General features: G+C 38.7%; 1 protein-coding gene across 4 annotated transcripts in view; it reads left to right on the forward strand.

Moving 5' to 3' along the window:
• The window catches only part of PLPPR5 (phospholipid phosphatase related 5), a 203,121-nt gene that overhangs the window by 124,510 nt on the left and 56,932 nt on the right, over positions 1 to 21,679 (forward strand). For all 4 annotated transcript variants that reach the window (XM_085232183.1, XM_085232182.1, XM_085232184.1 and 1 more), the window contains one exon: positions 19,782 to 19,914. In XM_085232183.1, coding sequence (XP_085088309.1) covers positions 19,782 to 19,914 — 133 coding nt within the window. The remainder of the gene's footprint in view (positions 1 to 19,781; positions 19,915 to 21,679) is intronic.

Below are 21,679 nucleotides of genomic sequence, written 5' to 3' on the forward strand. Positions count from 1 at the left end.
ACATCATGAAGATTTTGTCAGATGTTCACGAGGAGCTCGCTCTTTCCTAATGTGTCAGCAAAATGGATTGATTGTTTCCATTCATTTCCTGGCTGTTAGATGGTTACATCAGAGAAATCACCATGGCATTTTGGTTTGCCAGTCTTGTAATTAGCCTCAGTAGACGCTCAGTAATGGAATATAATGATATTTAACTGTTCTTCCTCTTGCTATCTTAACTGTCTCAGGCAAATGAGATGGTGGGTCGGGGCATGGAAAGTCACATTGCAGATGACTGTTGCACTTTTTGATTTTAACTTTTATTTAACCAAGCGGAGACTTCAGCCTCTGAGAATGTCAGTCTTATGAGTTCAGCAGCACCAAATCTAATCATTAACATTATTAAATAAAGGCAAAATCTTTCAGGCTACAGACACAATTCAGTTCTGATTTTCCTTGGGCAGTCTTCCTGGGTTTAGTGCTTCATAGGACAGCTGGTCTGTCATGCATGAGATGAAAATTGTCTTTCACTGAAAGCAGTGGTGAGGGCGATATTTCTGCTGAAAGCTGCTTGTATGCTTTTAGCAGTAGTAAAACTCTCTTGTTAAGATTTCACAAGGATTAATTGCGTTCTGTTCCATTTCCTTTCTGTTTTGTCTAAAGACGTTTTGAACATAGGTGCTCTGTGTATTTTTTTCTTAATAAATGAAATATGTATTTGTTGGATGATCTGTTTTTATATTTCTGCCTGTAAGGATATAAACACAGACCTATGAAAAATATGGATTTGAATGAATGAAAAAGTACTATGATTTGTGGAAAATTCACTTCCATTTTCTGAATTTTTCACTTCTGTCACATTTTTTGTTACAGTGTTCTGTTAGTCCAAAGCTTCTAACTAGCTGCACTCTCTAGTGTAACACTTACTTATTTATTCCTATTAGCTTGGCTTGTGGAATTAATGCTTTTTCTGGAGTTTTGAGATAGATCACTGGAGGTTCCTTACCTTGGTGTTCAGGGTAACAATTTTGTTTGTTTGTTTGTAGGATTAGGACTTCTTCCATTGGAGCTATGAGTGCTTCAATCCAGGTTTCCCTAATGTGACTCTATGAAGGGCTCCATTGCATTGGATTTTATTTAAGTTCCTCTAAAATGAGAAAAACTGGATTTTCCAAGTGACTTTGCTCTTTCCACATACTTGCTGTCCAAAATCTGAAAAATTAAAGTGCTAGTAGCTGGTCTGTCCTGCTGAGCACCTCATCAGCAGTGGGTGCTGTGGGCTGTGACACAGCTGCTCCTCCACTGCTCCTGTGCCGCACCAGAGCTGCAGAAGCAGACATGCAGTGTCTGCTCAAGGGCACAGACGTGTGCTGAAGCATCAGTCAGGATCTGGTTCATTTGACAGGGTTGTACCTGCGAGCACTATGCTAATCCTGGAAGTTCTTAGGTTAGTCTTTCAGATGGTGCTTCCTAGTAACACATTCCTGCAGCTCTAGTGCCACATCACTGCCACACTTCTGTTCTCAATTCTGCTGCTTCTCCTGCTTGCCTGTCCTGGGTCATGCTAGGACAGCCGCAGCTGGTTGTCAGGTCACAGGTCTGTAGGGTTTGGATCTGGCAAATGGAGCACTTGTCCAGAAGCAGAGGCTGCTTGCTGAACTGTAACACTTGGATTGCACTTCTCCAATACAGGGATCTGAAACTGGGTCTCATACTCTGCACTTGGTATTTGCTGAATTTGAATATCTGTAGTCTTATGTCAAGTATATCAAATATCTCCTATATCATGTTGTAGCTAGCAAGAAGTTAAATTGTTGTGCTGTTCACTTCGGTGGATAATTTATTGTCCATATATAGAAGTTACTGTTCAAAGTGCCTGCAACTTCATAGGCATAACAGCAGTTGGAGGAATCCAGCAGTCATTCTGTAGGATGAGAATTTCATCTCCCTGTTTTCAGTTGATTTCCAGTCTTTTGAGCAGAACGCATATATATTGTTGGTTTTCAGTCTATGTTCTATGGATTATTTCTAATGGATGTATACATTTGTTAACTGTTGCTGTAAGTTCTTCTGCTGGAGAATTGCGATGACCTGAATGATGCCTTTTTTTGTTTCTTTCAATGGCTGTATACAGCTGCAGTTTGCTATGTAACAAAACATGCTCCATTGCAATCTAATACTAATATTTATGGAAGGTGTATGAAGTCATCTTTGGGCATAGGTAAAGTAATTCTTTGAGTGAGTAGATGTGTTTACATCAGAAGTGTAAGGCAGATGAACAGTAGAATGTTCTGTGTAATGTTGATGAGGTTGCTGTTGCTCTCAGAAGTATGTAGAAATCCAGCGTAGGAGATTCCAGGAAGAAAGGATGAGACTCCCATAGAGGCAGCACTTGCCATGTGCTTGGGACCTCCTTAGCAACACAAGCTGAAAGAGTGAGCGCTGGCTGGGCATGCCTGTGCTTTTACTGTCTGCAGCAATGACAGCTGGAATACTCAATACCTTTTTATTTTCTTTCAGCACTTAAGTCAGGTGTAAAGGTGACAAGCAGTGTGCTCTTGATTTGAGTCTACTCAAATATGCAATGAGTGTAGATGCATTAGTTGAGAGCTTTGTGCTATTTAAGCCATTTCCCAAAATGCCAGTTCTTTCTCAGTGAGCTGGTTTCTTTTTTAGTCTTCTTATGACAGATGTAGCTTGGGAAATTTACGTCAGTCTAATCCTTCAGCTTCCAGATAGAAATGATTTGTAAAACTCTTCTCAGAATCTAGAGTGCGATCAGTTCTGCACTGCTTCTTTCTGTTAGATCTTATTAATTTTGACCTCTCTATGATACCATTAACTGCGCTCAAGGACTCTTTCAGTGAGTCCAAACTCTAATATGCATCACCTGAAATAAAAATAAAAATTCATCTAACAGCTGGTGTAAAATTCAGTATTGGACTGATGATGTACGCTGACTGCTTTGTAAAAGTCAGGAGGAGATAATGACACATTTTCATTAGGATGTGTGAACAGTTTTATTATGCTAATGTTGTTTGTTTTTATTTCCAAGTAACAAGCAGATAATTATAGTACTTAGATATAAAACATACACTTTTATTTGCCTAGATACTCATGTGTTCTCTATAAACCAATTAAAGACTGATTTGTTTTAGCATAATCCTCTTAATAGCGTCATTGAAAACAATATCTTCAATTTAGACAAAGTGTTGTAGTTGTGTTTTTTTTAGATCAGATGAATTTTTAAATTGACATATTTCATGCAAGGAATTGGTATAAAAACAATCACAACAACAAAAAACAGATGTTCTGACCTTCAGATTAGGTTTGGCCAGTAACTTTCTTCTTACTGAACTTTGAGGAATTTTAAAACCTGTCCCAAAAAAACAAAAACAAAACAAAACAAAAAAAACAACTGAGAAGGGAAAAGAGAAACATTGTTCACCTATAGGATATATAGTATCTTGATTCTTTAAGAAACAACAAGGTAACTGGGAATAAAAAGAGAAAGGAGCCATCTTTTGAAGGCTCAGCACAAATGTCAGAAGTCTCTCATTTCTACTGCCTTTGCTGATCTCTCAGTAGTTCCAGTCCTGGGCAGGTCATGAATAGGTGAAGGATGGGCAAAGACCTGAAGGGATGCACTCCTTGTTTCCAGCACATAGAGCTGATGTGGTTGGGCATGTGCCTGTCTCCCTTCCTTTTGAACCTGCTAGTTCCTATTCTTCTTACACCTACAGTTCCATGGAGTGTGATACTAGGGCTGAGCTGATTTTGTCAGACTGAGTTTTCAAAATGTTCTTGTCAGAGTAGCCTTAGTTAAGCTGTAGTTCACTCTGAAATGATTCTACTCTGATATAACTTAGTGCTGCACATAAAAAAAGGGTTCTGGCTTGTGATCCATTTCTGGGACATGAAAGTACTCTGTTGTCTCTTACAACTTAGGGGAAAAAAAACAAAACACAACTTGAGAGTTCTGAAAAAGGAATATTTCTGGGAATTTGTTGTGCCAGGAGTCTATGAATTCCCCTCACACCTGAAAGCTTCAAATGGTTTCCATTCTTGGCCTCAGTCAGAAGAAAGCACCATCTTCACAAATGTTTCCTCTATCTATTTTGGCATTTTTTTTCCTGCTTCTTGGCTGCTACTGAGTTACATTTGCTTCCGAGGACACTTTGATACTGTTGGAAAAAAAAAAAACAAAAAACCAACCAACAGGGCAGAAGGGCAGAATAAAAGGCTTCTCTCCTGTTCTGCTTCTTCAAATAGAAGTGACTTCAATGCGTCTTGAAGGAAACTAAGCTGTTTTGTCACTTCTGCTGGAACTAAATCAAGAGAACTTAGTAAATAATGCAGGGATGCACAATTGTCAGCAGCTCTGTGTAACAGGGCAAAAAAAAAAAATAAAGAATGCATAGTGAGGTATTCAAATGTTTGTTTTCATACATATTTTCTAAGGCAAACATGAGGAACTGATCAGCAAAGCGCTCAGCCTACCCCAACTCTCCTCTCAGAAGGTACTGACCTCCAATATCTGAGTGTCTCTGCATCCTGCCTTGAAAATGGTAATGATAATGCAGCTGGAGATTATTAGTAGATCAAATTTATCCTCTGAGAGCAAATATAAATATTTTTATTTGTATCAGAAACTGTCTTCTGCCTCTTGCTGTGTGAGGTGTTTCAACAGTCCTGGAATATCTTTGAGAGCTTATGTGTGTGCCCTTTTCTTGCTGGTGCATTTGACAGACAGCTGTTTAGACTTTGCGTGAAGAAGCAATTGCCAGAATCCTTTGTTTTCTCTGTGATTGAGTTGTTCCTGAAGGGACCTTTTGCTCTCTGTCTTTGTAACTCTTCATTCAACCTGTGCACACAGGTGCAACTTCTTTTCTTTGATACTTTTCTTCCCCTGTTCTCACTTTTTTTCTTTTTTTCCCTTCAGAAAGCCTTTTTTTTTTTTTTTTTTTTTTTTTTTTTTTTGGCAGAGGGCAATGCTGGCAGATGTTGAAGCAAAGGGGCTATTTACATCACCCTTTCTTTGTGAAGGGGTAATTGCACTGCGACTTTACTTAAGAATAAAAACGACATCATGCAGTTAAGGTCTGCAGTAACCTTGTGTACCAGATGTCAATACTGGCCTTTTGGGGCACTTAGCAAGACAAATACATGGTTTGATATCTGATGCTGTTTTTATCCAAGAGTGAAACCACTAATCCAACAGAGCTGTAACCAGGAGATACAAAAAAAGATTCAGAACCACTGTGAGCTTTGTCGCAGTTCTTTGTCTGTCTTCCTCTTATTCTGTGATGGGTTATATGAATGATGCCAACAAGTCATGTCTGTACTTCCAATTGAATTTATAATTTCTACTGTGCTTGCTATGCACACCATTTATAAATGTGATCTATCTCAAGGCCATATGCTTCATCCCTTGATGGGCTCTCTGGATGGAAAGTGGCAAGCAGATGTGAGCAAGGCAGACAGGGTGCTGTTTGCAGCAGCTGAATGGCTGCTTGTCTTATAAATGATGCACTTATATGTAAGTGAGAAATTGTTAATCCAACTGATCCTGCACCATACGATTAGGGAATTTGTATGCACAGTTTGTAATCTGAAATAGTAGGCTCAAAGTAATAATCAGCTGCTACATCAAGCAGTTCATGTCCATTATACATTGTACAGGATTGAAGAGATGAGTGTCCATATAATGCAAAATAACAGACCACCAGAGTAGAAATTTAAGTAGCTTTAACAGTGGTTTTCAGCCTTACGCACTGTGATGTTTAAAAATCCTTACCATGTTCTTGTAGCTTCTCTCAGAAACGTTGAAGTGCTTGGTGGCCTTGCTTTCACCATAAATGGGTCTTATTTATCTAAGGTGCAATACCTCATAGATTATAAATAAAGAGCCTAGCTGTGGTGGATATACCACATCACCAGTATTCAGAGAGCATCCTGGGACATGGTGTTCCAATGATGAATATCCTTTGTGAACATACTAGTCTTAATGCTTGTTTTATGGTACAGCAAATCTGGCTTTGGTAAAGGAAGGCAAAAGTTCTGACACTTTATACTTCTGATGAGAAGTCTGGTTTTGTTCACATCTCTTCACCTCCCCTGCAGGTGTTTATATACAAGGACCACTTTGAAAGTAATGCCTCCTATTTTATTATGTTGACCTGTAATGCTAGATGTGGATGTGGGTCTGGCAGTAAAGGTTGAACCTTCCCACCGATATTCTGTTACGTTTTGTGACTATGTGACAGATGGCAGCACAGGGGCAGTCTGACAAATGGTGTCAGACGTGGGATTGCTCATGAAGCAAAGTTGTGTCATTGTATTCCTCCATGCAGGAAAAATGATACCCACTGACATTCAGTGATGCTTGCTGAACATGCATGAAGACGAAAGAGTGGGTGTGAGCTCAGTGAGGTGGTGAGGGGAGTGTTTCAGCTGTGGCAATAGTGGTTTACCTCCACTGGTGAAGATTGGTACAAATGCAGAATGCAGGCTGGCAAAAATGCATAATGGTGGTGACTATGTTGAAAAACAGTACTTTGTAGCTGAGAATTTGCTTTATTGAACAGTATTATTTTGCTCTTTGTATCTGTTGTATTTTCCATGGAGAAATAGGAGGCATTGCTTTTGGAGCAACCTACACAATTATATCCAATGTAAAGCAGTAACAAATCTGCAGTAAAAAAAATTACTGGATATATTAGTTTTTATAAATTTAAGTCTACTAGTAATTCAAAATTTGTTCAGTCCCTCTTTAAAATTGGATCTTGATCCTGTATTCTATTTCCTGGTAGGAGGCACCATAAATCTAAAAAAGAAAAAAAAAACTACTCTCTTGTTAAACTCTAGTGAAAGCAGTAAGTTGTGAATTCCACTTCTGCTTGCTATTTTGGACAACATACACTGTTACTTGCAATATTGCAAGCATTTTATTAATAATCTGATTACTCCCTGTACAACTATAATATGGTGATTCATCGATAACTTATGTATTTGCATTCATGTACAACCAGTTATATGTTCAAAGGGGTTTCTTCTTTATGAATAGCATTTTTTCCTATCTTCAAATACGACTTGTTGCCTCTTACACACATAGGATTAGGGACTTTAAGAAAAAAAAAAAAAAAAAAGCCAGCCCAATTGTTCCGCTGTTCTGATTCTTTTTCTTTCTCTACAAAACATTTTAAAACACCTGTTGCTTTAGGCTGGAACTTTTCCTGTTGTCTCTAGAAAGGAAGTCATTAACTGTCATTCAATCTGTGAATGATATTATGAGGATTTTTTTTGGTCAATTTGTAGCTTGTCTCTGTAAATTAAGAATTAGAATCAAAGTGGAACTCAGCTTCACAGTGTAGTTATTTTGGGTAGTAAAAGAAATTTCTGTGACATGTCCATGCCATTTTAGTGCTCAGACATGACTGAATTAATTCTGCTTGAAGATTTATTAATTATGGGTCAGCTGAGCCTGCACCAACCACATACCTACCTACAGCCTGTAGGGAGGGGTGAGATAAAGGATTTTAGCTTGATCAGCTTTAATTTAAGACCAGCCAATACAAGCTACCTTGTTGGATGTTGTGGTGTGGGTGCACAGGCTGCCTGCGAGCATAGCTCTGCTCACAACTGGGCTCCAGTGTGGTTGGCCTGCTGCTGCCTGCTGTCTGCCCTCTCTGTTCACAGCCATGTTTATCTCTGTGCAGAGCAGCATGTGGACATGCATGAGTTTTAGCAATTTGATCATGTTTACATAGGTGGAGCTTGGTGTCCAGGGCCTCCTGGCACCATGGTTTTCTGTGGTGTGTGCCCTTGGCGACGTCAGGGTGCCCCCATGCTCTGCTGAGGCTGCTCTCAGGTTGTGGCTGCTGAGCATCTCACAGGTGTGAGTCCAAGTGCCTGAGAGGCCCAGGGAAGTAGCAGGGGCTTGTGCTGCAACATGCCATAGATACACACGTGGCAGTGAGAGGGACATCCTGCCTGCTGGGGCCCTCTGTGCCAAATGCTTGTGTGCTGGGCTCACATCAGCACTTGGGTGACTCATGGGGACTCTTCCAGAATATTTAGCAAAGGCAGATGAGATTTGTAGGCGGGCTGACCTTAGGGAATGTGATTAGTTTGTGGATATTTGCAGCTGGCAGAATGAATGTACAGAGTAGGCTGTGAACTGTGTCAGGCTGTACAGTGATGAAAGGGTCTGGACACCCAAGCAGGATGTAGCCTTTACTACCTGGGTGTGAAATGGTAACTGTGAAACTGGGCTTCTCTGTAAAGCTTCGAGATTTCTGTGTAGAAAGAATTGTACTATTTATTAATTAAATATCTTAGTATTGATGGGATTTCATCATGCGACTCAATGCTGCCTTGAACAGAAGGGCTTTCCTGAGAGGAATGACAGGTGTGTGGTGCTGCTAGCACCATTTCATTGAACCATTTAACGACTCAGTATTGCGGTTTTGTTAGGAATTTCTTTTGTTTCTGAATTGAATCATGATGGCTCTGTGACTTCTACAGTGGAAGAAATCATAAAGCAGAGGCTATTTCTTTAAAAAAAAAAAATCACTAAGAAAAACAAACAACAATGACAAAAACAAACTCAAAACCTTGATATATTTACATACATGTGTATGTAAAATATGCAGCCAGAAACAATCAGGTTCAGATGGTTGATTTATATTTATAATTTAATTCACATACTTTTTTAACCTTGAATGTCAATAGTGGAAAAGAAACCTGAAGAAATTAGTTCACCACACCAGAATATCTAAGAAGGTTAGCATATAGCAGAGTGTGTAAAAGCACCTTTCAACACAGCATACTTTCAGCTTAAATTGCTCAAGTAATAAAAGATTACATCCAACCCTGACTAAAAGCAGAATACATGTAAATACATTTATGTAACAATTACATATTTTATCAAATACTCATATGTTGTCTTCACAGTGAAGACCAAATGGTAAGTCCTATAAAGTCTACCACGAAGACAGTCAGTGTCAGAACTTCATGAAATAGATGTGAAATAGATTAATTCATCCTTCAAACATGTCTCTCACCAGTTGAGCTTTTTTTGATATTGTTTGATAAAGACATCCACTTGTTAGTTTACTGTGTAGTTCTATGCAAAGAAGGTGAGCTTTGCTGAGGAAACCAACACGCATGATTATATGAGTGGAAGGAAATAGAGGCACATGTTGGAGAATAGTAGCTGGGATTTTTTTTGGCTTATAGACTTTGCAATTAGTTTTCAGAGTACCATAGCCTGCCTAAAAGAGCCGTTTTTATGCTCTGCTGTCTTCACAGCAAAGTATACAATCTCCCCTCTGTTTTGTAGGCATTTCCTGTACTAGGAATTTTTTGCTGAAATTTCCCACTCTTGCTGCTTCTGTTTCAGCTCATTGGCTGCTGTGCTAATGAGGGCACTTGGGACTTCCTCTTAATTCAAGCATTGCATTGTATAAACTCCTAAACAGGGTCAGACAACATAGTGTTGCCAGCTGCACATCTGCAGCCATCTGGATTTGTGGCAGGAGTGCTAAAATAGACATGGTGTAGCAGAGTTGAAAGAGAGACAAGAGCAATGTAAGTCATATTTGCACAAAACCCTAAAGTAAATGCCCCATGTTTGACCTGCAGTACGTACAGAATCATTATTGAGACGTTGTATTTGCATACATATGTATCAAATAAAGAGCATTGGGATCCGCTCTGAAAAAAGCTTGTTGGCTCATTCCTTGCCATTGCATTTCTGCAAGGAGATTTAAGTAATCATTAAAATCTCTGATAATCAAACAACTCACTGCTCCCACTTCTATGCCTTCATTAAGATTCTGTTTCTAATAAACATCACTTGAGTGTATTCATTTATTACAATAACATTATTAAAGAGAAATAATTGCATGCTGTCAAATTACAGCTCTCAAGACTGAGAACAGAGAGGCAGGTGAATGATGAACATCACTTTCTACCTGTGCTTATCAACTGTTAGGGGAGCACCTGAGTGAGGGTCTTATCTACTTTCCTTTCTGATCCTTTGTCATTGCTCAACATCTCTAGTAACTACACCTGGAATTATGCTGTGGGTCTCCTGGAAGTCAGTTCAGATGTGGAATGGTTCCATTCATTTAGATTTCATGGCAGAATCATCCATACAAGTTGTAGTCCCCTTTTCTATGAAAGCTTTCATTTGTTCTTTTGTGTTAGTTTGATGGCTTTTTTTTTTTTCTCTGGGTTTTCTTTTTTCTTTTTTTTTCTTTTTCCCTGCTTCCTTGGACAGTAGAAGTGTGGGTTTTCTACTCAGTATTTCTAATGCTGTTTCTACACTTAGTATTTTGAAATGAGTATATATAAATAGTATATTGAAATGAGACAACTCAGAATAAAGTTCTCATAGTTCTAAATCAAAGTTTCTGCATACAATAGTTTTTTGAGTGTTTTTAACTCATTTTTATTGACATCTGGATCTTCTGCAGTTGTTGCTCACTGTGTGAAGACTTTTTTTTTTAAGAAGTTATTTTTTTTATAATATGCTTATATGTGAGTACTACAATTCTGGACTTTTCTTTCTAACTTACATGATTTAAAATACCTATTTTGAAACAGGTAGTACCACCCCTTGTAGAAATTATAAGTTTTGTTGGTTTTATTATCTTCTTGGTATGTCATTTAGAGCTAAACTATATCTCCAATTTCGATATATTGTTTTTTATCTACAGTGCCATAGGTTTTCATGACTAATCCTATTAAATTTAGTGGGGTTTTTACCTTTGATTTCAGCTGGAAAAAGATAATGACCTTTATGTTTTTGGCTGGAAATTATGTTATATCCTCAAGATTATGATTGAGGAGGATAAAGTTATACAGAGGCTGTTATAACTCAAGTGGAGCTAGTTGTGCTTTCAAAGCTCTTTGATTGTGAAGATAATTTTTAATTTAAAAAACCATAAAATTATTTTATTGAGTTATCTACTTAAATTTATCATTATAGGTCAAATGGTAATGGACAGTAACATAGAAGTCAAGAACAATTATAGATATATGTCATGCAGATGTGTATTTTGTCACAGTAAGTAATTGTATTCAGTAAGCCAGAATACAATTTTTGTGGAATCTTACATGTATTACTTATACAAACAGTCTGTTTGCATCATATACTAAAACACCAGAGTGCTTATGTTGATAGGGTAGTTGGTCCCTTAGTTTCAGTTGCTTGATGTCTATGCAATTTCCTTGAACTGATCTCAGGAATAACATCTGTATGGTGTAGCTGGCCTTGAGTAGAAGTAAGACAGTGTGAAAAGCAGAAAATTCAGATGGTCTCTTTCCTCTGAGAACAGTTGGCTCTAGTCATATACTGACTGTAAAACCACCAGTCTGTGACCAGAATCTTTAAGAGATGCCTTTTTACGTGATCAGTTTTCATTCAAACGGAGATGAAAGAGCATTTATGTTGAATTTTGCATTGGGTGTTCATCCTGAATAGGAAACCTTAGTTGTGTAGACCACCTAGGCTTTAAAGCAAGAAGTAACATAGCTGCTGGAAATGATCATTGGTATAGGTATTGTTGCCGCTAGTATTGTGTTCACCTTGGAATAATGTTCTCAACATGCAAGGATGGATTAAGAAACAAACTTCTTTCAAGAGGAAATTTTTTTTTTTTTAAATTGGTTTTTTAGATAGTCAAGGCAGTGAGAGTGGTTTACCAAGACCATGCCATAAGGAGCTACTTTTTTTTTTTTTTCCTTCATATTTCACTTAAAGTTGAATAGAAGATGTTATTTCTGCAGTTGGTTCAGGGCTGAAAATATCACAGCAATGCTGCATGGAATTTATATTCTCATAAGGAGGAGAAATGGCTGGATTTTGAACATACTTGTTTTTCCTTTACAAATATTACATATTAAATGATGAAGCAAAGCGCTTGGGAAAAAAAAGATGTGGAAAAATTTGACATAAAGCTGCTGTTCAGAATCCCAAATGAAATTATTACATGTACTAACAATTTTTTTCTAGTAACCACTTGTAGATACAGAAACTGAAATTAATTGCTCTTTGGTAAGATTAAAAATCATCTTCCTAACTGTGTCAGTTGAAGGAAGTATGGAAGTTGGAAAGTTTGGATAATAGCTCCTCCAGGTTTTTTTGTTGTTGTTCGTTTCCAAAAGAAGATGAGAACTTAAATGAAGAAGTCATTTAAGTTTTAAATAAACTTTATCTAGAGTATTTCAGCCTGAAATAACTGTAATTTTTGAAAAATGAATTGATTACTTGCTCTACTTGTTTTTAGAAGGCAGTTTTGAATTCATTCTTTCCTTTCCCCATCAGTGTTTTCAGATCAAAATTTTAGATGTGGATGATTTTCTCTAATTTATCCTTGCTTTTATGGATGGTATTTATTTTTAAATAGAAAAGCTTTGTCACATGGGGAATAGAACAATTCTCACCTAAGTCTGTTATCTGCTACCATTTAGGATGTGTTCTTCAAGACATTGTCTCAGTAATGTGAAACCATGCCAGTGGTAAGTTAGTTCTGGAGCCAGGTGCCAGACAGTCAGCTCTCCAACTGCTGTGTTAGCACTGCTGAGATTTCGCAGTTCCGGCTCATGTCCTATCCTCTCAAGAACTGCAGGAGAGTGCATCTGATCACTGGCACAGAAGGCACTCAGATGAGAGCAGGGGATGCAGGCAGTGCTGGCACTCTCCTGGCGCTACTTGCTTCCTTGCTGCAGCATCCCCAGCACAGCCGAGATGGGCCTTCTATGCGGTGGCACAAGGCTGCTCACTCAGCGCTGTTTGGTGACTGTTTCTCAGAATGCTCCTTTACGTAACCAAGCTTTGCACGGTGCTGTGTGTATGATTCCAGCGCCGGTGACGGTGCTGACATGCAGGCGCTGCCTGCCAGATGACGCATGCATGCTCTAGAGGAGGAGAGATTTAAATATACAATCAATTGCTCAGTTAGGGAAAAAGAAAAAGGGGGAAAAAAGGAAGCTTTAGAGACACTATAGTTACATAGTCCATTTTTTCTGTTATGCAGTAAAATAATGAATGGAGATGCTGAGAAGTGAGTGATGAAGCTGGTGAGGTCTCTGTGGTTGCGTGCTCCCAGGCTTACCTTGAAGCTCCCCAGTTTATTGAACCACTGGACATACTGATATTTTTCTTTTGTAAATGACCATGAATGCCAAAAAACATATTAAAATTTTGGTCATCTTCTTTGAAAAAAATAAAATAAAATAAAAATGAAGGGCATATTGTTTTAAAACAAAATTTACTGGAAAAAAATTGCTGTTTCCCCCACCATCTTTTCTCTACAAAAGTAGTGTTTTCCCCATACCTTTTCCGTAGGTCTGCAGAAGCTGCTATGCAATAGGGTACTACACCATCATGCTAAATGCAAGAGGGATGTTTTGTATTTAATCAATAGCAGCCAGACTTATCTAAGATTTATTATTTCATTTTCTTCAAAACTACTGGTCATTTTTTACTGCAGAAAATGTGCTCCTGTGGAAATCAACCCAGGCATTTGCTGTCAGTTTAAGGAAGCAAGAAGAAATGAGAACAAGAAAAACACAAAGAAAATGGCCTCAAGGGAAAGCTCTGCATAATTAACTTGAAATTGCTACTGCTAGAAATACTGTTGCTGCTTTTTCTTGCCAGGGCTGTCACCTCACAGGAATTTTAGCTTAGAGCAGGTGTGGAGCTTATCTGATGATCAAGGTTTTATGTGGCTTGATTTTCCAAACTCTAGAAACTACTATGCTCTGTGGCATATTGCTAAATGGTAAGAAGAAAGGATAATGAACAGGAACAAGAAACCCTATCAAAGTTGTATTTTTAAAAGAATCTTACCCCAACTTTTCAAGTGGATATCTCATAAGTGAAATTAATGGGAAGACCATGCAACTTAAATGATAACAATTTGTGTAGAGATCCAGAGATAACTGTCAATGTTTTGGTTTGGATTTCCAACTTCCCTTCTGCCTGTGAAGGTGGTGTGGGGAAGTTTGTTTTAGATCAAAAGGAGGATCTGTGGGCTGAGTGAGATGCCCACTCTCATTATGGAGAAACCCTTGTCATGTTATTTCTTGCAGATGGTCTCACAGAAGCCTTGGTTGGGGATTGAGTCTTGCCTGAATGAGTGAAATACAATGCGTGAAAAAAGGAAGTGAGAAGAGAAATTAGAATGTACAATATTGTCAACAGTTCTCAACTCAAACACATCAAAACATGGATGAATATTTAGTAGTCTTTCTAATGCAATAACTGCTTTTCAGTGTTACTCATCTGAGCGGTTGCTGTAGCTACAGTGTAACCCTGAGAGTTGGCAGAAAGTGAACCGTGTATTCTACCACGTTCCTTGGCCTGCATTAAATATCTGATGAATAATTGTAGATTCTAAAGCAGATGTTAGCAGGAAATGCCAATGAATATGTATACATAAATTTCTTTCCTAATCCCAATTAAAAGTGGTCACTATTATCAACTCTGTTTCAGGCTTTCTTGTTTAAGTAACTTAATGTGTCTCCAAATATCTTGTCATCAAATGCATATTTAATCCTAATTTGAACCTTGGGGTTTCATAGAAAGTTATGCCATATATGAGAGGGTAATCCATAAAATAAAACTCATTAGTATCTCTTAAGGGCTGATTGGAAGTCATTAATTTGCATAGGTAGATACCGTTATAAACAATATGTGACATGGGAAAGGTTTTTATGGAGTCAGTTTAGTGGAAAATCAACAAGGTCAGAGCTACGTAGCTCTAATGTTTGGAATGAGTCAGGCTTGACATTTCAAGTTGAGAAAGCTCAGGATGTGTAGAACCAAGTTAAGACTGTACTGGAAGGATGATTTTGGGAAGGAGAAATCAGATTTTTAAATTGACATGCAGTGCTAAAACTGGGAACAGTTTGCCTGGATTAAAAATGACTAATACAGAAAAAATATGAAAGTATTTGGGAGGAAGAAATCAGTGTAGAAATGTGTGCTAAATGCTGCAAGCATCCTATGCAGTAAACAAGGAAAGGGACAGATATTGCTAATCCAAAACCATCATGGAAATAAATCACAATAAGTTAGTTAATCAGGAGCCAGAGGTGAAAGAAGTATTAATTTTAGATATCAGATCTCACTCCTTCCAAACTGAATTCCTGTCTGTTGAAAGGGTTGGCACATCACAGAATGGGTACGATTGCCATGGAGATGATTAGGAGAACTTTTCCCATGATTTAGATTTTCTGTTTTGTCTCTGCTTAGCTCTCATTTTCCATGCTTCCATAAAAAGAGAGGATAATCTGAATGCTAGTAATGTAGCATATATTAATTTTAAATATCTTCATCTAGTATGATTTGTATTCTTTCTATTACTCTTCATACTGCGAATCGAGTCTAAAGCTGTTCTACACAGTCACACAGGGAAGCTGCAGTAGGATCAGGACGTGGCCTCTGTCTATCAGCACTTAGACCAGTGCCCGTTGGTTGGTCCTTCTTGTCTTGCTGGTTTTTTTTTTGTTTGTTTTGTTTTGTGTTTGGTTTGGTTGTTGTTGTTTTTTTGTAGCTGTTTATACTGCCTTTTTATCTAAGGACTGGGAAAATTATTTGTGTAAACTTATGTATAGAATCATAGGGGTTGGAAGGGACCCCTGGAGGTCATCTAGTCCAACTCCCTGCTAAAACAGGTTCCTTGGAGTAGTTGAACAGAAAAGCATCTGGGTGGGATTTGAATATCCCCCCCAGAGAAGGAGATCCTCTTTGGGCAACCTGTTTCAGTACATATCCAGTACTGCATTTTGTATTGTTACTGTTCAGGGGAAAGACTTAATGAAGAAATGTGTTAAGTAATTCTGTTGCCTTAAATGCCATTAGTTGACTTGTTGTGACTCACACATGGAATGCAAGGGACAGTGATGGTCTCTGCAATCAAGATACAGAAATTATTCTCTCCTGAAATATTCCAGGTATACAAGTCTTGGTAAAATGCAAGAAGGAGAGAGCTGTTCCTTTCCTTCATGCTGTTGAGAAAAGTGGTGCCAGAGGGAAGGGAGGATAAAGGTCCCCTTGGACCTACGGAGGCTGAAGATTTTCCTTCCACTTCTGAAATATCATTAGGCTGATTACTGAGATGAGCAGCACTTGTGCAGAAGGATGGAGGAAGGGAGAATTGCTTTTCTGAGCTGCCAGTACAGAAAAACACAGAATCTGTATTTATTGCCAAATTCCAGAAGGATTCTATCAAAAGAAAGCCACAGAAGCATAAAGATAAATGCCTGTTGTGCTCAGCAGCATATCCCACTTACATTACTTCTGAGGATAGAGCACTAGCCCATTACATCAAATATTTAGTCACTGCTGAATTCTTCATCATTCTGACCCTTGCACTTGTGTACCCTCTCAAAGAGTATTTTCATTCAGCTGAGAATGTGAATGCTGCTCCCTGCAATTTTTGGAGCAGTGGGTTTTCCTCATCCAGGTCATCATCAAAGGTTGGGAACGTAACAAGCAGAAATGGTTGCTACCAGCAAGGGCCTAAATGAAGCTGATGAAGATAAGGTGTTGGAAGGGATGGTCTCCTTTTGTATAACTGATTGAGCAGCTGTCTTATTTGCTATCCCAGCTTCCATGGAAGCCAGAAATAAGAGCCTTTGTTTGTGATCAGCAGGTTCAGAGAGTCCAAGAGCCCAAGCCTGGAGAGTTCAACTTGCTGGAGTATTTCCTGTTTATGTTCTTGCAAGAGATTGAGCAGTGTACATAGGTCATTCCAAAATTAATGCCTCATTTATTTCCATGGCAAATACAATAGATACAAAGAGCACCACAACGCTGTTTAATAGAGCAAATTCTCAGCTACAAAACCCTATTTTTCAACCATTTTTTTGCTACCATTTGCTAATCTGCACCATCAGAGGTGACCCTCTGTTTGACAGCTTTTGTGACAGCATTGTTGCTAGGAAAATGTTTCTCACAGTCTGTCTTTCATCAGCCCAAACTGAATGAAGTCAGAAGGTGCCAATTTGAGACTATACCGTGGGTATAGTAAGACAATCTATTGATGATGTACTCCATGTCCTCCAGACTGTTATGGGGCCTGGCATTATGTCACTAGAGATGAGTTGTCTTCTTCTCTGGCCTGACTCTAGAATGTTGAGCCTTCAGCTTAGTCAGTGTTGTAATGTAGCAGAGTTAATGGTTTGTCTGGATTCCAGAAAATCCAGACAGATCACGCCTTTCCCATTCCAAAAGACAGTGCACATCACTTTACCCACTGAGGGCTGCATCTTGAACTCTGATGGGGAATCCATATTTGCCACTCCATAGACTGCCATTTTAACTCCAGCTCATGGTGACACCACATCTCGTTGCTGACAATGATGCAATCCAGGAAACTGTCACCTTCAGCCTCATATTGATTCAATAGGTCCTGACCTATTTGCATACTGTGTTCTTTCTGTTCCTTTGTGAGCATTTGTGGGACCCACCTGGCATAGACTTTGTGATATTCCAATGTTTCCACCATTGCTTCCAGAGCATTAAAGCTGATATTCAGCTCTGAACATGGTTCCCTGGCTGTAATCCTCTGATTTGCCCAGATGAACTGATTGAGACGCTCTTCATTTAATGGTGTGACAGCTGTGCATGGCCATCTGGAACACAGCTCATCTTTCACATCACTGTTGCCACTGCTGAAACGCAGCACCCACTGCTTCACTGTGCTCACATTTACTGGTTCATCTCTATAAATGTTCAGCAGGCATAGATGAATGGTGATGGGTGCTATTTTTTCTGCATGGAGGAATTCAATGGCACACCTTTGCTTCATGTTCCAACTCTATCCCTCTGTTGTCATCTGTCACATAACAACAAAATGTAGAATATTGGTGGGAAGATTCCATCTTTGAAGCCATCCCACCAACTTCTGCCTCCGATTTTGTGGGCCAACATAATAAAATAGGAGGCATTAGCTTTGGAGTAGCCCTTATAAATCACATATATATGCTGGATTCTGCTTTTTCCTTGAGTCTAGAAATATGCAGTAATTTTACTGAAATTATTGGATTTGGAAAAAAAAAAAAATCAGATAAATACAGAATGTTCAGGTTACCTAGCCCTGGATGTTTCATTATTCCAAAAGAAAGAAGGGTGTGACTCACCAGAAAAACCTAAGTGTTCCTCATCTTTATGAATCGCATTAGAATTATTTTTTAGTTTTATTTGTTTTGTTGCATTTCTCATGAGACCTGTAGGAGTCATCAAGCTTATTGTTGTCACAACTTTGATGAACTTGAATTCAAGATTGGGTTATGTTTCATAAGCGTACCGAGAATTCATTAATTACAGATTCAGGAATTGTACTTCAGTATGCTGAAAATTTTCTTTCATTGTAGTAAAGTGGTTACTTGTTGGATCAGCTGCTCACATTTGTTTCATCTAAAGAGACCACAGTGATCTGAAATTAGTCTAAAGAAATAGATGAGCATTTTTGTGACAAACTGAATTTTGCCTGCTACACATAACTGCAGAATTATTTTGTTATTTGTGCCACGTTATTTATGAGAAGCACTTCCTTCCTCTGTATGTCACAATTTATCTGAAAGTCATCTGCATAGACCTAATAATATCTAAGTAAGGCCATTAATTGCGTTCTTCTTGTTGACAACAAAATGTGTATATGAGCCGAAGCCCATAGTTTTCTTTAAACTGTTTTACTGTGTGCTCTTTGTTTTGTGCGATGCTATGTGTAGAACTATTAAAATCTATAGTAATACATGGCAAAGTTTATAATTTCCTTTTAGTAAAAAGTTTAGGAAGACCTAGGTGGTTATCTAATTTGATAACAGTATTTCTTGAGTTTGTGTGATGTTAAGACTTTAATTTGCTGATTGTCTTCCTGATTATCCAAGTGCTATGTACCTTGATGTATCAATAGTATTTGCTGCTTTTCATATAGAAGAGAGGAAATACCTTTCCTTTAAGTTCTGCAGTGAATCAAAGTTGAAATATAGTGATTCTTCTATGCCACTTTCAATCATACATGTTCTACTTGCAGTAAAGCTTCAACATCATTGACTTAATATATGTTTGCAGTTTGTAGTTGGCATTAGAGCTGAATAGAATAACTGTCGTAAGTAAATTAGGAGTCGCATTTTTCTCTACAAGTAAATACATGTCTTATAGGGAATATTTTACATTCACTATCTACATTTTTGTTTTCTTATTTGTGAGCCCTTTTAATTTTCCCTAAATGTAACATGTATGATCTATAGACAAAATAATTAAAGTCAGACTTAATAAACTTAGTTAGCAAACTATGAATCAAATCCTGTAGAGTACTTACTGGCAAACCATTCCTTCAGCGTGGGCTGGAGCTCTGCTGTGAATGTTTCCTCTGTGGTCCAAAATCTAGAGTCCACCCTTGTGAAATGCTGAATGTCAGTGAGAGCCATGAGGGGAAGTGCTGAGCATCTTCCAGGATTGGCCCTTACTTTCATTCCCATCCTGTGTGTTATGCAGTTTGTTTTTCTTGAACTAATACCTTTCTTTTTCCTTTCATCCTGAAAACTAGGCTATGTTATGTTGATTTCAAGCCCTCTTAATGCAAATAAAGTATAGAGGGTCATATGGCCTGTTTGCCTCATAAGAAGATTAACATACAGAACTTGGTTCACTTATGTTGTCTTTTGGTTTGGTTTGGTTTGTTTCCTTAAGATGAGATAGCCAACTCTGTAATATTAGTGTATTTTATTTACTGTAATCTGATGTACCATTTCTCTCCCCTTTTTCTCCTCCCCCTAAGATTATCGTTGGAGAAACTGCAGTGTTTTGTCTACAGTTAGCTACAAAGGATTTTGAAAATCAAGAAAAAACAATATTAACTGGAGACTGTTGTTATATAAATCCACTGGTGCGCAGAACCATCAGATTCCTTGGTATGAGCAAAATTAATGTTTTCATTTTCTGAATGCTGAAAGTAATTAAATATGTCTTAAGTTTGACCTGGAGAAGCTTCAGATAACACTACGATATTTCATGTATAGTCCTAACTTGGGTGCAATGAATTCTTTCCTTTTGGACAGCGAATTAAGTGTCTTGGAAGTCTGTATTAAAACAAAGAAACAAAAAAAACACTTTGCAGAAACAGTACTAACAACAGGAAAACTTGGGATCACAAGAGAGGGGGAAAAAAAAAAACAACCAGCAGGCCTTGACCAGTGGGAGGTGGAGAGGGGAAAGTATCTTTACACCAGATCTATAGCTAACAGTTCTCTTTTGGCTATGCACACATACAGCAGCCAAAGCTGAGGACATTAGTGTATAATTGTGTGTTTTCAAAGCCTGCCTAGTTTAGGTACTTTCTTAGCCTGGAGCATGTATTATAATCTATAATAGATAGCTGCATGAAAACCACTGAGGTCAGCTGTAAAACCCACCTCCCCTGACTTCACTAAATTTGAGATGTTGTGCTTTCTACTTATTTCATTGTAAATGTATTTTGGAGAGGGAAGTACCACCTCTCAGAATGTCTGCTAAATACTCACAGATGCTGATTTTTAGTACGTGCAGGGATGTTGCAGCCAGACTCCATTTGTCTGCTGTATGTTTCTCCCTCTTGGCTGTATTTGAGGGCAGCAGCTGGGGAGCAAAGCTGCAGGGCAGCTCATCCCGTGTGGCCCTGTGCAGGGGAGGGAGGGCTGCAGCTGGGTCTGTGCATACTGTGCCTGTGCCACAGCCGTGATGCCGTCTGCCAGCGCAATAGCTTACTGTCACACGGGAGTTCTGGAGTTGTCGAGTGGGAGACTGCCCTGCATAGAGCTGGATACGTGGGCAGTCATACTGAGGAGCTCCTATTGCTCTGTACAGAGGTTGTGTGTGGCCAGAGCCCACCTGGTGGTGGTGGGCTCTCCTTGCTCAAAGAAGTGAAGCCAAAATATGGTGGATAGGGCAGGGATGAGTATGGCTTCCGCACTGTTGCACCAGAGGAGGTGTCACTTCATGTTACTCTCACAGAAGTGATGTGGCTGCCTGTTGTGAGTTTGCACACACTTTGGGGATTGCTGGAGGGCCATCCTGCACAGTACCTGGGCTGGGTACAGGCCAGTGCTCATTACTGTTGAGCTACTCATGGTGAATCAACACTACTGTGACACTGTTGACCATACAGAATCCCAGGAACCATTCTTGGGCCTCCAGCTTTGCAGAGGGAAAAAAAACTGGCCTTGAAAGTTGCACATGCTTCTGTGGTATCACATCTGGTGTGGTGTGCATCCATTAATGTCCTCATTCTCATGGTGCTACGTGAATTGGGAGCTGACAGAATTCACATTATATTCACAGCTAGCTATAGGGTTGAACTAGGGGAAAGGTAAACTGATTTGCCCGTGGAATCCAGGAATCCTGTAGAAAAGGTGGAGTTTGAATATATCTGCTGATTTGGCTTCCCAGTCAGGGTGGTTGCTGTGGTTGTATTTTCTTCCAGAGTTTGCTTTCTGCTTCCAAAAAAATAGAAAGAGACATCAGAATAAGATATATCTAATTTTGCTTTCTTTTTCCTCTAATCAGATAAATGCATTTTTATTCTTATGAACAAATACACATGCTTAATGCTTTGCTGATGTGTCTGATTAAATAAAAAAAAAAAGCGTTAGTATAAGTAGCTCCTTGAATATAAGGATCTTTAACTCATGGTGTTGATAT

Source organism: Meleagris gallopavo, chromosome 10, assembly GCF_905368555.1.
Source record: "Meleagris gallopavo chromosome 10, MGAL_WU_HG_1.1, whole genome shotgun sequence".
NCBI classification, from domain to species: Eukaryota; Metazoa; Chordata; class Aves; order Galliformes; family Phasianidae; genus Meleagris; species Meleagris gallopavo.